Source organism: Hypomesus nipponensis, chromosome 19 (genome assembly GCF_054491055.1).
Source record: "Hypomesus nipponensis isolate SF chromosome 19, ASM5449105v1, whole genome shotgun sequence".
Taxonomy (NCBI): Eukaryota; Metazoa; Chordata; class Actinopteri; order Osmeriformes; family Osmeridae; genus Hypomesus; species Hypomesus nipponensis.
The window spans coordinates 1600001-1616529 of record NC_140379.1 but is presented as its reverse complement, the minus strand read 5'-3'; the positions used below and the strand labels follow the sequence as shown (position 1 = coordinate 1616529).

General features: G+C 46.1%; 2 protein-coding genes across 2 annotated transcripts in view; one reads left to right on the top strand and one right to left on the bottom strand.

The window, feature by feature from the left end:
* Positions 1-4404: 4404 nt before the first annotated feature.
* On the top strand, positions 4405-6297 carry LOC146246506 (uncharacterized). Its single transcript, XM_084682763.1, has one exon. The coding sequence runs from the start codon at positions 4940-4942 to the stop codon at positions 6287-6289; it is 1350 nt and encodes a 449-aa protein (XP_084538889.1). The 5' UTR covers positions 4405-4939; the 3' UTR covers positions 6290-6297.
* A 6972-nt stretch (positions 6298-13269) lies between these two features.
* The window catches only part of kiaa1549lb (KIAA1549-like b), a 28183-nt gene continuing 24923 nt past the window's right edge, over positions 13270-16529 (bottom strand). The window contains exons 16-18 of the mRNA XM_084682664.1: positions 15779-15918; positions 15246-15409; positions 13270-13539 (exon numbers count right to left, since the gene is read on the bottom strand). Of these exons, the coding sequence (XP_084538790.1) occupies positions 13270-13539; positions 15246-15409; positions 15779-15918 (574 nt within the window). The remainder of the gene's footprint in view (positions 13540-15245; positions 15410-15778; positions 15919-16529) is intronic.

The following is a 16529-nucleotide window of genomic DNA, read 5'->3' as shown; positions in this document are numbered from 1 at the left end:
CAGGAATACTCGACCCCAAAAGTAAACCTTAAAACGATAACTGTAATATGATGCACTTGTTTTCCGTCGCTGGCGCTGTTTCAGACGCTGGTAGTGATATGCGACTGACTGGTGAACTGTGGAAATATCCTTGATTGAAAAAATGCACTGCCAGATGTCAAAAGAAACGCTTCTTTTAACAAGATCAATTAAAAATCAATCAGCATCCAATTGTCAGGGATAGCGAATGACATTTGGGGTGGCACCTGGGGTGGCCAGTCCGATATCCAGTGCCATCTCGGCCACCCCTTTGGCTCTGCGACTGCTAGGTTGTTATATGTGGAAACTGCAAGTGCAGCTCGGATCTAAGACAGATTCAAGAGACCGCAGATAGAGTGCGGCTAGTCTGGTTTGTTATATGTTTTAGATCTATTACTTTATCACTTGTATTATTGTTTTTGTTGATTTTATGTAAAGCACCTTGAGCTGCAATTCCTGTATGAAATGTGCTATATAAATAAAGTCTTACTTACTTACTTACTCACACACACACACACACACACACACACACACACACACACACACACACACACACACACGTCTGAATAGCACTCATTTACTATTTATCTCCACTACCCATATCTACTTAAATGACTAACACTGTCTTACATTCTTATGTTTAAAGTTGAATTTAAAAAATTTGATCTACCAATCACAACACAACAGAGAGGCACCATACAAATGTAATATAAATCTTTTATACTTTATTTAAACAATTTGTACTTCCAATAGGCTACATACGAAAGAAAACAATGCAGATTCAAAGCAGTCAAACTGTCATCTAATAATAATACATTTTATTTATATAGCGCTTTTCAGGATACTCAAAGTCACTTTACATGGTTAAAATAAACATAAAACAAGTACATCATATAAAATCATATAAAATCACAGCATTTTTACACATTAAAAGCAGATCTAAAAAGGTGCGTTTTGACTAGTGATTTAAAAGTTGACAGGTTGGTGCGCTCTCTGATGGGTTTGGGGAGTGAGTTCCAGAGGGAGGGAGCGGTGATGGAGAAAGCTCTGTCACCCCAGGTTCAGTGCTGGTCCTGAGTGGGGTGGACAGGAGGTTGGCATCAGAGGAACGGAGGGAGCGGGAGGGAGTGTGGTGGTGGAGCAGGTCGGTGAGGTAGCGGGGGGCCTGGTTGTGAAGGGCTTTGTGAGTGAAAAGAAGGACTTTAAAGGGAATGCGTTGTGGGATGGGGAGCTAGTAGAGCTTCTGGAGGACGGGGGTGATGTGGTCACGGGAGTGGGTGTGAGTGAGCAGACGTGCGGCGGAGTTCTGGATGTACTGGAGTTTATTGAGGATTTTGGATGGTGAACCGTAAAGGATGCTATTGTAATAATCGAGTCTGGAAGTGAAATCATCACTATCATCTGACTGATAAAGACAATTTTCATTGTTTGCTAACTATTATCTTTTAAAAAGCAAATGTTAGACTGCTATTCAAGCAGACTTTTAGTTAGTCAACGGTTTTTTATTGTTGTTTGTTGTGTTTTCTATTTAACATTTTCTTGTATCTTCATATGTGGTGCTGTATTGCATTTTGTTGTGAAGCACTTTGTGATTTTTATCTGTGAGAGGTGCTATACAAATAAACCTTACTTACTTAGTATTATTATGCTATTATGGCAGCTCTGTCCATGGGTGAATGAGAAGCAACTGGAAAGTGCTTTGGGTGTGCCATGAGGTGCCGTTAAATGCCGTCCATTTACCAAGGTCCCTGGATGGACACAGATAACCACTTGGACTTGGCCCGCTGACGCTACTAATATGGAGTATTACCTAACGACACCCGGAAGAGTGTGTTTGTGTTTCACGATTGTGTGTGGACCAATAAAGATTTCTTCTCTTTATAACCGTTTAAAAGTAGAGTTTTGTTCTTGGTTGTTCCCTTACCTATATACTGTTTCTTGTCAAGTAGCCTACAATAGCAGAACATGTATGTATGAATGTATGAATCAATCAAATTTCTACATACATAGGAATTGCTTAACTTCTTTGGAAATGTATGACTCATGTAAAAGGTGTCTATATCCATAACAAGTTAGAAACTCTTTAACAACTGGATGGCCTCGATGGCATGTATTTCTCAAAAATGTTTCCAGTGATGAAGCAATAAACCAAAACAGGGTGTGCTATTTGTCTTTGACACCAAACCCCCCAGGCCATGGCACGGTTCCATGGATATGGAGTTGTGTTGAGGTGGGTTATCTATCTGGCCTACCTGTGCTGAGGTGGGTTATCTATCTGGCCTACCTGTGCTCAGGTGGGTTATCTATCTGGTCTACCTGTGCTCAGGTGGGTTATCCATCTGGTCTTTCTGTGTGAAGTTTGCATGTTTTTCCATGGGTTCCTATACAAAGAACCCCAATAAAAATATGCAGAACAAATCTCTGTCCTGCCAAGGTGGGATGACCATGGCTCAGGGGGTAGAGAAGGTCACCCACTAACTGCCAGGTCGGTGGTTTGATCCCTGATTCCTCCTTGCCACGTGTGGAAGTGTCCTTGAGCACTGAACCCCAAGTCTCTCTTGATTGGCTGGCTAGTGCCTGGCATGGCCGCTCTGTCCATGGATGAAAAAGATGAAACTGGAAAGTGCTTTGGGTGTTTTATTTGAACTCTTTGCCAACACAACCACACACACACAGATAGACATCAGCTGATTCAGTCTCTAGAGGTGGCATGGTATACAACCTTACCATGATTTCACTGATGTTGATGTGCCTTGAACATGTGGTGTGTTTGCCATGGTGAGAGAAAAGCATTATAAAAAATTTATAGATAACTTTTTTTCATAACAACTGTTTTTATGGTTTTGAATTAGCTCTTTTTACTGTGACGTCAATTTTAATAAACCCCTTAAAAAAAGTCCCAACACGATATTGATCAAAAAGAATACAAAAATTGAATGAATTACAAATGTTATTTAACCATGTTGTATACCATGCCACCTCTAGAGACTGAATCAGCTGATGTCTATCTGTGTGTGTGTGGTTGTGTTGGCAAAGAGTTCAAATAAAACACCCAAAGTGCTTTCCAGTTGCATCTTTTTCATTCATGGACAGAGCTGCCATGCCAGGCACTAGCCAGCCAATCAGGAGAGACTTGGGGTTCAGTGCTCAAGGACACTTCCACACGTGGCCAGGAGGAATCAGGGATCCAACCACCGACCTGGCAGTTAGTGGGTGACCTTCTCTACCCCCTGAGCCATGGTCATCCCACCTTGGCAGGACAGAGATTTGTTCTGCATATTTTTCTTGGGGTTCTTTGTATAGGAACCTGTGTGAGCACGGGAGAACATGCAAACTTTACACAGAAAGACCAGATAGATAACCCACCTGAGCACAGGTAGACCAGATAGATAACCCACCTGAGCACAGGTAGGCCAGATAGATAACCCACCTGAGCACAGGTAGGCCAGATAGATAACCCACCTCAGCACAGGTAGGCCAGATAGATAACCCACCTCAGCACATGTAGGCCTCAAGAGGGAATCGAACCCAGAGCCTTTTTTGCTGTGAGGCGACGGTATAAACGACTGTTAGGGAGTTGTTAACTTTAATGAAACCCATCTTGAAGACGCATTGATACCAAGGAAAAGGGCTTCACATGAAGAAGGTGAGAAAATGCTGTGATTCATGTTTGACTTTAACTAAGAAAGCCGCAGGGACTTCATCATCAAGATTGGACTGACAGGCTCTATGTCAACAACTGACAAATTCCAGCAAAGTCAAGTCCCCATCTACGATGATTGATGACTCCAGGAGAGGGTTAGGCATGTGCACACACACACACACACACTCATCTGCCTGGAGGGTAGTAGTAGGCGTGTGCTCTGTGTTCAGAGGTTAAAAGGAGGTGAGAAGATGATGAGATCCATCATTGGTTCAGCACAAACAGGTAAGACTTTACTTTGAAGACGCTGAAATCGTCTTGGTTTTGTATTTTGGGTTGTGTACAATATTTAAAACTAGAGAGGGTACAATTTCTGGGGAAATTATAGGGTGTGCTTGCTTGCGTTGGTGGCAGAGGGTCAGTTTTTTAATGACATTTTTACAACTGATATTTCTGTATATTTTATATAAAAGGGCATAGTCTACTTATTATTTATAAAGATGACATAGATTTAAAAGCATACTATTTTGGCTGATTATTTACAACTCAAAATACTAAGAGTGAAGTGTAGAATGAAATCGTTGTCTTCTCATTTCCCCTGCAAGGATAACTATAGGCTAGCTTTACTGCATGTCAGCTGCAGAAACGCCACAAGCAAAGAGGCCAGGGTGATAACTATTTACTCATTTTACTTTGTGGTGTGATGAAACACAATTTTGAAGTGTAATGTACAAGATAGGCTGATATGTACACTGAGCCAATATTAAGTATAGATATTCATCCAATAGCTAAAGAAATTCAACTTGGTTTTAGACCAAAAGGAAGGCAACCTACTATAAAAATGTTGTTGGCTCATAGAGAAAGTGTTGTCTAATACTTTATATTACGTCAAGTTAGTTAATAGTTGGGATGCAAAATTCACATTAAAGTACCGTCATCTGTCCGTCATCTGCCGCTTGTCCGGGGATCGGGTCGCGGGGACAGCGCGGGGGCAGCAACCTAAGCAGGGAGGCCCAGACTTCCCTCCCCCCGGCCACTTCCACCAGCTCTTCCTGGGGGACCCCGAGGCGTTCCCAGGCCAGCCATTAAAGTAGAATTCTGTTTAATTGTCCATTGACTTGATGTAAATAAGTGGACATTGTGGATGAACTATACTGAAATCACAAGTCTTACATCATAATACAGTTAGAAATAAACACAGAAACAAGTCATCATGAAAGTCTCGAACAGATATCAACTGAGGATGAAGCATCATCTGTCTTTCTTCACAGGTTGAAGATGGAGAGAAAGTGTCTACTTGTCTGTTTCGTGTCACTGCTGCTCTTCCCACTGGCCACAGCCTCTGGTAACTTCCCCCTCAACACAGACAACCTCGACAGAGACAACCTCCCTGTCCTTAATACAATCAGTGACCTCAGAAATGTTGAATTTGGCCGCGCATACCCTCGGCATGGCCTGTCATTGCTTCACTTGATTATAAATTATTTGGTAATTGACCAAAACGACAATATTCGGGCAGGTTTCATTCCAGGAAGGAACGACTTTGGTTTTCATGAATATCGCAACATTGAAAACATATTTCCACCCATTTTAGACCAGAACAGAGAGGCCTACTACAGTGTAGGAAATCTTAGTCCCACAAATCCTGGTAGCTTTTCCCTCTTTCCTTACGTTACGTGGGCCTATTATCAAACCTATAGCCTGGATAGGAACAGAGACCGGATTGTTATACAATTCAACATGTTCACACAACAAGTTCAGGAAATATACATAACACAGCACATCTACAACAGCAACCAGTATGACCCCAGCCAGACCTACCGCATCAGTGTCAACCTCCTGAGAGAGATTCAGCTGCTTTTGATAAACGTGCCAGACAGTTATAATGTCTTCCTGGTCCTAGCTGGCTATCGTTGGCCCTCCTATAGTTACTGTAACATTCAGGAAACTCAAAAACTCGTGTCGAAAGGCTCATCTTCAGACAATCCTCTCCCAGCTTCAGATCCTGCCAGACCAAAGCAGTGTGATAGTATTGAGCTGCAGGTGCGCACTACATACAATGGCTATGCTCGCATCAGATGGGACAACATCCCTTCAAACCTGCTAGGAGTGGGCACAAAGTTGGAGCTTTACAAAGACAACGTTTTAGAGTCATTGGATATTGACGAGGGCAGCTATGGATTCCATGACACCAACCAGTACCTGAACCCTGGACTGCAGGTCCGACTTGTGACCAAGAATGATGTCATCAGCCAGAGCCCCAAGCTCGATGATGCAGACTGGAGCCTCCCCACTAACATCCCTTATTATGAGGCCAGTCTGCAGCTGTACACGAAGGACGGCTATGCCTCCGCTCGTCTCTACATTAAGAAATCCTTTAAAAATTGGGAAAAACGTTTTCAGAATTCGTGGGTTGGATTTTACCAATCATATAAACACGGTAATTACCAATATTATACGTACCAGTGGGCAACTTATTTCACTCACCGCAGCTTTAACTCTGATTATGACGTCTATGAGTATCAATCAAGCATGTCAATGTCACCTGGGGCACAGGCACGCTTTTTCCTTACAAAAGAATATGAATATCTGGCAGTGACTGAACCATGGGAAAGTAAAAACTTTTAAATCAGGAAGTGTCTGGTGTTCCTCTCCTCTATTATTTGATGAATTACGATGCTCATCAAAAGCCTAAATCAATGAATGATTTCCTGATTAGTTTTGATGGAGTTGATGTTGACTGAGTCTAGTCACTGAAGCTGTAGTACTCCCTGTTTGATGTGGCATTTTGCTCTGACTGGATGTTTCTTCCTGTTTACACGTCCTTGATTTGTACTGCTGTAGCTGTTCTCTTCTTCTATGAGGTTCCATGTCCACACAGGGTATCTGAACACAAAATACATTTTGATCATAAAAATGACCGGTCATTAGAAATGAATGTGTGAGAAACAATCACTGTATAAAATTGAGTTCAGGCACAAGTCCATTCATGAGATGGACACACTTCCTCTCCCAGACCCTCATGTTTGAGCACGCACACTTAAACATGCACAAATTCAAATACACACACATAACTACACGTACGAGTGGATAATTTATTATGCCTATGAATGTTTTTCTGGCTATTGGCTACTTTCATGTTTTGTAAATGAAGTAAATAAAAAAACTAACTTGATTTGGAAATTTTGTTTTGTGACCCAGAAGTTATTGGCTCCACCGTGTGTTGTACTGTCTCAAACTCGATTCATTCAGAACCATCGGGTCCAGCTGCAGACCTCTCTCCTCAGGCCCCTCAGACCTCTCTCCTCAGGCCCCTCAGACCTCTCTCCTCAGGCCCCTCAGACCTCTCTCCTCAGGCCCCTCAGACCTCTCTCCTCAGGGCCCTCAGACCTCTCTCCTCAGACCCCTCAGACCTCTCTCCTCAGACCCCTCAGACCTCTCTCCTCAGACCCCTCAGACCTCTCTCCTCAGTCCCCTCAGACCTCTCTCCTCAGGCCCCTCAGACCTCTCTCCTCAGGGCCCTCAGACCTCTCTCCTCAGACCCCTCAGACCTCTCTCCTCAGGGCCCTCAGACCTCTCTCCTCAGGCCCCTCAGACCTCTCTCCTCAGGGCCCTCAGACCTCTCTCCTCAGGCCCCTCAGACCTCTCTCCTCAGGGCCCTCAGACCTCTCTCCTCAGGGCCCTCAGACCTCTCTCCTCAGGGCCCTCAGACCTCTCTCCTCAGACCCCTCAGACCTCTCTCCTCAGACCCCTCAGACCTCTCTCCTCAGTCCCCTCAGACCTCTCTCCTCAGGGCCCTCAGACCTCTCTCCTCAGACCCCTCAGACCTCTCTCCTCAGACCCCTCAGACCTCTCTCCTCAGGGCCCTCAGACCTCTCTCCTCAGGGCCCTCAGACCTCTCTCCTCAGGGCCCTCAGACCTCTCTCCTCAGGGCCCTCAGACCTCTCTCCTCAGGCCCCTCAGACCTCTCTCCTCAGGGCCCTCAGACCTCTCTCCTCAGGGCCCTCAGACCTCTCTCCTCAGGGCCCTCAGACCTCTCTCCTCAGGGCCCTCAGACCTCTCTCCTCAGGGCCCTCAGACCTCTCTCCTCAGGGCCCTCAGACCTCTCTCCTCAGGGCCCTCAGACCTCTCTCCTCAGACCCCTCAGACCTCTCTCCTCAGGCCCCTCAGACCTCTCTCCTCAGGGCCCTCAGACCTCTCTCCTCAGACCCCTCAGACCTCTCTCCTCAGGCCCCTCAGACCTCTCTCCTCAGACCCCTCAGACCTCTCTCCTCAGACCCCTCAGACCTCTCTCCTCAGGGCCCTCAGACCTCTCTCCTCAGGCCCCTCAGACCTCTCTCCTCAGGGCCCTCAGACCTCTCTCCTCAGACCCCTCAGACCTCTCTCCTCAGGCCCCTCAGACCTCTCTCCTCAGGCCCCTCAGACCTCTCTCCTCAGGGCCCTCAGACCTCTCTCCTCAGACCCCTCAGACCTCTCTCCTCAGGCCCCTCAGACCTCTCTCCTCAGACCCCTCAGACCTCTCTCCTCAGGGCCCTCAGACCTCTCTCCTCAGGGCCCTCAGACCTCTCTCCTCAGGCCCCTCAGACCTCTCTCCTCAGGGCCCTCAGACCTCTCTCCTCAGACCCCTCAGACCTCTCTCCTCAGGCCCCTCAGACCTCTCTCCTCAGGGCCCTCAGACCTCTCTCCTCAGGCCCCTCAGACCTCTCTCCTCAGGGCCCTCAGACCTCTCTCCTCAACCCCTCAGTCCTCTCTCCTCGGACCCCTCTCATGTAGCTGTTATCGCCCCCCGCTGGTCGGAGGGTGATTTGTATTTATATTAATAACTTACGTTGAAATTCTCGAATCTTCTGCAAGGTTATCAGGTGAGTCTCACAAAGAAGTTAATAGCTTCCGGGTTACAAAAAAATACATTTCAAAATTAAGTCGGTCCGTGTACTTTTGCGTCCATTCCTATTTCCTATTTCAACCCATAAATGAATTCATTTGTTTTATATTGGAGGAGAGAGATAACCCAGACACAATAGACCATTCACCCTCCGAATGAGTCTGGCAGTGTATGTTAAGACATCTTCTGTCCATGACTTATGCTTCAGATATTTGACATATTCACACAAGATGTGGTGTGGGTCATTCATGGCATGCCCTCTAAGTACCTGAGAGCTTTGAACGCAGTGCCACGTAGTGTTCTATAGATAAAGGTTTTTTTTTAAGAACAGAACTTTCCCCTTGCAAGGTCTCCTCAGCATCAACATGAACATGTGTTCTCTGTGTGGTGTAGTGTCATTAATGCACCAGTTCTAAAGGTCCCGGGTTCAATTCCTGTGTGGAGCAATTTCTCTAAATGCACCTGCATTTCTTGTATGCACCTGCCCGCCATAGAAAATGATTTGTTTGTGTTCACTGACTTGATGAATCAGAGGCTTGGGCCGGCTCTGATAAACTGCACTGTGAAATGGTGTCCTGGTTTATTGTACCAACATTGCCACACTCTGGCATCCTGTGACTTGTTATGAAATACTCTTCAAAGTGAGAAGTTCAAACAATTAGTTTTTTTATTAACTCTTGAATTTAAAGCTCAAGCTTTTTCGACGATCATTAGTGTTGATGCAGTAAAGAAGAATCTGAATGCAGAATGAAGAGTGGATCATTTATTGTTTCTATGAAATGTATCAAAATGTCTCTCTGACTATTGGGTATTTTTATGTTTTGATTGGTAAAGAAAAAGCATGAGCTGTAAATTCAAGAGTTAATAAAAAACTAAATCTTGCAACCTCTTACTTTGAAGATTTCTTAATTACAAGCCACAGAATACAAGAGTGTTGCAACAAGTGTTGGTACAATAAGAACCAGTACACCATTTCGCAGTATGATTTTGTCAGAGCTGGCCCAAGCCTCTGATTCATCAAGTAAGTGTACACAAACGAGGAGGTCGAAGGTCGAACCCAGGACCTTTAGAATTGGTGCATTAATGACACTACACCACATGGAGAACACATGTTCATGTTGATGCTGAGGGGAGCTTGTAAGGGGAAAGTTGTGTTCTTACAATAAACCTTATATTTCTAGAACATTAGGTGCATGTTTTCAAAGGTGCGCTGCATTCAAAGCTCGTAGATACTTAGAAGGCATGTCATGAATGACCCATACCAAATGTTGTGCTGATATGCTAAATTGTCAGGTTGCGTCCAAGGAGTGAGAGGAAGTTGAAGGCAAAAGAAGGTTTTTATTTAAAAAGATCAGGGCAAAACCAAAACTAAAAATTACATTAAAAAAAACAGGAATAGCGGATAGGGAGACCGTGGTCAGAAGCGCACGGGTGGCCAGACGTAACTTCAAAAACTTGAGACAAGACGGAAGGCAACACGAGACAATCTAACAAGGACATGCACACAGAAAGGGCATTAAATAGACAGGGTAATCAGCATTAAATAGTAAGTAATATCTGTGTGCATGTCCCTGTCAGATCGCAATTTTTCTAATTTTTCCCCAATTTTCTCCTCCAATATGTTCCCCCATGACCACTAGCATACACTCCAGTGTTTGTTTTGAATGGTCTTTGATGTGCCCTTGAAAACTTGATCATTTTTAACATGCTCATCAAACACCTCATCTAAATGTGCCACAAAGTTGACCAGCCCAAGAAAAATACTAAGGTTTGTGGAGCCATCAGTTTCATCTTTGCCTCTCAAAGCTAACTCAAACACTCCCCGGAACTTTACACACTGGATTAACCGGTTGAGGATGTGGCGGTTTTTGCTAACCTCATCGTTGTGGCGGCGGACAGATAGCCTGTATCCGTTATCCAGTTGAGTGGCAATGTTCACTTTCCCCAAAGCAGACAATCTCAAACAGCTATCCATGTGGGTCTTTGACAATTCATGTTTCTTTATCTTTTCTGAGAGACTTTACAACAGTCACTGTCCATGCAGGGCTGTCTGCCGTGCCAACTTCAGGGTGAAATAGTAGGCAGGGGTAGCAGAAGACTCCATTGGCTATGTCGCAGCTTGCTAGCAACGTCTTTCATTCGTACCAATTTTTTGGAAATCCTCGGGTGGAGGATTTCCCCCCTCTTGGTAGAAATCTGCTGAATGTTTACATTTGGTCTGGGAGGTCCTAATTGTTTAGTTGCCAATACTTCATTGCCAATACTTCAGTCAGTCAGTGCCCCAGTTGGGCCATCCTAGTCAAATATGTCTGGACACGCACGAGGTCTGGACACGCACGAGGTTTGATCCAGTACTTCATTGGATAGTGTTCTCCCCATGCGGGTGTTGGCGAAAGAGACAGGGAGGGTGTTGAATGGATATTTTAATAACTAACAACCTAACTTGACAGTGTTAGTTTGTTCTGTCATGTGTTCTTAGTTGCATGCTTTCCTGTGGTGGTTCTATCACTATGTGCGTCTAAAATTCAAACCTAAACAATACTAAATTGAATTCCCTTGGAACAGGAAAATGAGTGCCCAAAGCCGATATTTCCCTTCAATTCATGACAACTCCAACGCGTCAACGGATATTTGGTCCACTTTGATCCACAACCATGAAACACTTCATTTAAAGTTGCAACAACAACAACAACATAGTTTCGTTCAGCGGAAGCCCGCCACGGTTTGTCCTGACTCGTGGTCCGGTATTCTAGCGGCGCTAGAATACCAGCCGCTGGAGGTGTTTAGCCCCGGTGCTGGGGGTCCCTCCGCGCGCTGGAGTGAAGAGGACGATATTTGCGAGTTGGACATCCGACTCAAAGAGATAGAGCTTGTAACACTGATGGGAGACAGCTTTGATACCATAAGATGTAGGTCTTATGAATGTCTTGTATTTGTTTTCTGTTGAAGGAGAACTGAAATGTACGTGTTTTAATAAGAACTTGTTTCTCTCTCCATGTCCTTCATAGATGCCTTCCTGAGCAACGTTCAGTATGATAAAGTCAAACAGCTAAAAAGAAGAAAATGAGCTTGACAACAGACTATGAAAAGACTATGCCCACAGACATCCATCAGTAATTGTTTATTTTCACAGAATAAAATTGTTGGTCCACAACCCGCAAACAATTCATCGGTCAGCATCTTTAGCATTTCACTTTCAAATCACGCCATCTCATTCTCCATTCTAGTCTTCAGATCAATAAACCATTGTTATAATGTGAAAGATGGTTAATTTACAAAGCTCGTCAGCATCTATACAGGTTCGAGACAGAAAAGTTGTGTGGTACAGCACATGGTAAGATATAACCTCAACCCTGGGCCTTATCTGATCCAACAGCACAAGAAACGCTGGACGGAAAAGACACACAGTCGGGAATTAAGACGTTACTCACATATTTACACGTGCGCGCACGCATACACACCAGGTGGTGTTTTTTTGCCTGTCCCCGGTGCATCTCGAACAAACACAACAAACACAACTTTGTATATGTACAGTTTTATATGATAAAAAAAAGGTATTTGTAAAAAATCAAAACAGTCATTTGCATTAATAACAGGGCTGAAGAGAAGGGCGAGACGGACGACTTCTTTGAGTGGCCTTCTTGTTGCTGCTCATGCGCTCCAGGCTGTCAATGAAACCCCAGCGATCAGTCCTACTGGACTTGTCCCAGGAAGCCATTGCAAGGACATCGCGTGTCTACATTCCGTTCGAAACAAACTACGGACATACCTTTCCTTTCAGTATTAACCAACGGGGTTATTTGCTCACTCACTTCGTGTATTTCGACAGAATAAAGTGCACTTATACAGTATTTCACCTACTCAACGTTAAAAGTTAAGATTTAGCCGTTAACGACGATATCAAACGCTAATCATTCGTATCGTTATAGAACGTGTAACGTTGGAACAGTCAACACGAAGATAACTGTTCAAGACCAAACCTCTCCAAACATACAGCCTAACAATGCTTTTCAAGCCTCTGTTTGAAACTAAATACATGTAGCACCTTTCCTGTCAGAAACACAAATACTTTCTTTTCACTGCATGGGCTTGGTCTGAAGGACAAGTGACATCCATATTCTGGACATGCTTGTATGTACACTGAAGATTGGCATAGCTCCGCAGTCGAGCCTTTGACTTCAGATAAAGATGTGACAGCATCTCATCTCCTCCCTGTTTCTCACTTTAATAAAAGTCTCTGCGGAAGGAAAACTATTATTACACCGTGATCCATTTTCTCTCCTTTCAGTCTTTCAGAAAACATCCATTGTACTCAGCAGCTTGACAGAATCCGCCATCTTTCACACTAGCAGGTCTTAAGATGTCTTAATGACTTATCTACAGTACAAAGTAACAATGGCATATAAAACTACAGAGAACTGATCTGAAATGATTGACAAGTTGAGACGGAACACGTTACTCTTCAGTAATTCTAGAATCCCAGAATTAGCATCAGGTTGCTCAGAGTGGTGTTGCTCCAGGATGACAGAGGACATTGTTTTTTTTTAAATGAGAAAGAAGACAGAGAAGAATCAAAACAACCTTCGATCAGTCATACTATACAAGTGCCCAGGGAGCAGAGTTCAGATTCCCAGGCTCTGGTGTCAGAGCTTGTTGGAGAGGACTACCATGCAGTACTGCCTCCCAAACACCAGGGGGGGGGGGGGGGCGGAGGAGGCAAGAATCACACCTGGAACTCAAACATGTCGCTTTGCTTCTTGGCCAACTTGGCCACTTCCTGCCGGATGGCCAGGACCAGGGCGGAGGTGGACAGGCTGCCTAGGGAGAATCCATCCATGGGCTCCCCCAGGTCGGGCAGCCTCTCCTGGGGAGCGACGGGCTCTGGGCTAGGGGGAGCCTCCGAGGACTGGCTGTACTGCAGGGGCAGCCTGGAGGTGGTGCCCTGAGGGTAGCGGGGGTGGGGGAAGGCCTCCACATACCCTGGGAGGGGCACCTGGGAGAGAGGGGGAGGGTGGAAGGATAGGGGTGACGAGATGGGGGAAGGAGGAGGGAGAAGGGGGGGGGGGGAGGAGATGGGGGAGGGAGGAGGGAGAGGGGGGGAGGGTGGGGGGAGGGTGAAGAGGGGAGAGGGGTGAGGAGATGGGGGAGGGAGGAGGGAGAAGAGGGGGGGAGGATGTCAGGAAAAAAAACACCAGATTTTTTTTGTTGCTGATCAACTACACAACAGTAGACAAACTGTCAGTTATTCCAGAAACAGCTATTGCATCCTCTGCTGAGTGAGCGTCATCTCTCTTGCACCAGCACTCAAATATCTTCAAACTAGTGATCAGGGAAAGTATACACAACCACACACAAGCACCACACCCACCACAACGGAACAGAAATAAGAGGAACTGAAAGTTCAGTGACTGTAGCATGTAGCATGTAGCATGTAGCATGGTCTGGTCTGTGAGAAGGTCAGTGACTGTAGCATGTAGCATGTAGCATGGTCTGGTCTGTGAGGAGGTCAGTGACTGTAGCATGTAGCATGGTCTGGTCTGTGAGAAGGCCAGTGACTGTAGCATGTAGCATGTAGCATGGTCTGGTCATTCAAACACTGCTTACAGTCCGCCATGTTTTACTTTCCAAACTGGACGTGAAATGTGCATGACTGTCTGGGTGGACAACAACCAACAAGACTGGAAATGAAGAAAGAAAAATAATCACGAAAAGAAGGAAGTGTTCATTTAGGAAATGTGCTCAACTACCCCGGTGGTTTGCTGTGTCCACTCAACGCCCAGCCATTAACTCAGTTCAGCAAATGGTTTCTAAATGACACTGGTTCTGTATAAAGCCAGTATGTGAAGGCACCTGGTTGAAACAGGCAGACAGACAGGGAAACAAACGTCATTCCATACAGACAAGCAGTCCAGTGCAGAGGAGGGGTGGGGGGGGGGGGGGGGTCATAAGGGCAACAACAGAGGGAGAATGGAACCTGACTGGTGTCAGAGAGATACAGGGAGAGAGAGAGACAGGGAGAGAGACTGGTAGACAGAGAGATACAGGGAGAGAGAGAGACAGGGAGAGGTAGAGAGGCAGGAAGAGAGACTGGTAGACAGAGAGAGACAGGGAGAGAGAGAGACAGGGAGAGGTAGAGAGGCAGGAAGAGAGACTGGTAGACAGAGAGAGACAGGGAGAGAGAGAGACAGGGAGAGGTAGAGAGGCAGGAAGAAAGAGACGGAGAGAGAGAGACAGGGAGAGAGAGACTGGTGCATAATTGAAGGTTACCCCCTTGTCTCCCTTCCCTCCATCCTGTTCAAAGGTTCAAGGGTCATTTTGAACTCTTTCAGGTCACTGTCCCTGAGTTTGATCTAAAATGGCTGCAACATTAGGTCGCGTACAATACAAGGAGCTGGATAGACATTCATCTTCAGAAACTGGTTACTGATCAAAACATGCATTATGAAATACACTGAGATCTGTGACTCATGGCGTCTTAACATTTCAATTTTTAATTAAAATTGTATTAATTTAGCAGAAGCTTTTATCCAAAGGGACATACACATAGTGCATAGTGTAATAGAGCATGCACTTGTTTGTCTGCCTAACGGATTTAAATAGAGGAACTTCAGATCAACTACCTGCCTCTGGACCCTAACCCCTTACACCTGGAGCAGGATGGTGCTTCCCCTAGTGTGTGTGTGTGTGTGTGTGTCTTACGGAGTCAGCCCACTGTGGGGGGGGCACCTGGTCCGGCTCGGGGGGGTAGGACATCCAGGAGGGGCTGTGGTAGGAAGAGGGGGGCGAGGAGGGCGAGGACACCAGGTAGTCCGGGTAACCAGGCCTGGAGGCTGGGATGGCGTACACGGCTGTCATGGGGTTTCCTGTCGGCCGTGGGAGAGGAGGAGGGTTACTGTCTCTGGCCAGGGAGCTTGTCTCTGGAGAGAGCCTCACACACACACCCCACACACCCCCACTCCCCCCTCACCCCCCCCCCCCCTCACAAACACCCCCCCCTCACCCCCCCCCCTCACCCCCCCCCCCCCCCACACCCCCCCCCCTCACACCCCCCCCACTCCCCCCCCCCACACACACCCCCCCTCCCCCCTCACACCCCCCCCCTCACAAACACCCCCCCCTCACACCCCCCCCTCACACCCCCCCCACTCCCCCCCCCCCTCACACCCCCCCCCCCACTCACCCCTCACATACCCTCCCACTCCCCCCCCCCACACACCCCCCCTCCCACCGACCTGAGTAGTTGGGTATGGGCTGGTGTGCGGTGCTGCTGGGCAGGGTGCCTCTGGAGAGGGGGGGGTAGGGGTTGGACTCGGTCATGTCGGTGACGGAGCATTCTGACACTCGGGCCTTGGGGCCCAGGTCAGACGAGGAGCTGACAGTAACAGGATTATAATATACTGTATATCAAAATTAATATATATACATATAATATAGAATTTATATAACAACAATCATAATATAACAACAAAAGATTCATACACACACAACAATCAAAATTTATCATTTCTGGCAGATAGAGTTTTTGAGCTGTGAGCGTTTGCTTTGGTCTGTCTGGAGTGTGTGGTTAAAGGTTAACTAAGCCCACTAGTCTTACTGTGCCAGACAAGATCGATCGAGCACAAAGTATTTTGGCTCCCCTACTCTGACTTGAATAGTACAAACACGCAGTTCCTCTTGTTAACCACAAGGAGGCAGCAACGTCCCATAAACATGTCTGCTGCTCATTGATATTCATGTCATCTTCCAATGCACTGATCCAGCATTCAAACGTTCACCTGGAGATTGTGTCCTCTTTAAATGTCAGTTTTATGGAGCATTCTAATGAGGTCTGGGGAGATAGTGTGGTCATTTCACCAGAGGGGGTGTGAGACCGTTTTCATAGTGACCTGCAGGTTAGGAGTGTGTGTGTGTGTGTGTCTGCATCAGTGTGTGTGTTTCTGTGAATGTAGTCATTTACATGTTTGTGCTCTCTACATGTGTGTG

Coding starts and splice junctions, on each gene's coding strand:
- LOC146246506 (XM_084682763.1), top strand. CDS start 4,940: ATGGAGAGAAAGTGTCTACTTGTCTGTTTCGTGTCACTGCTGCTCTTC.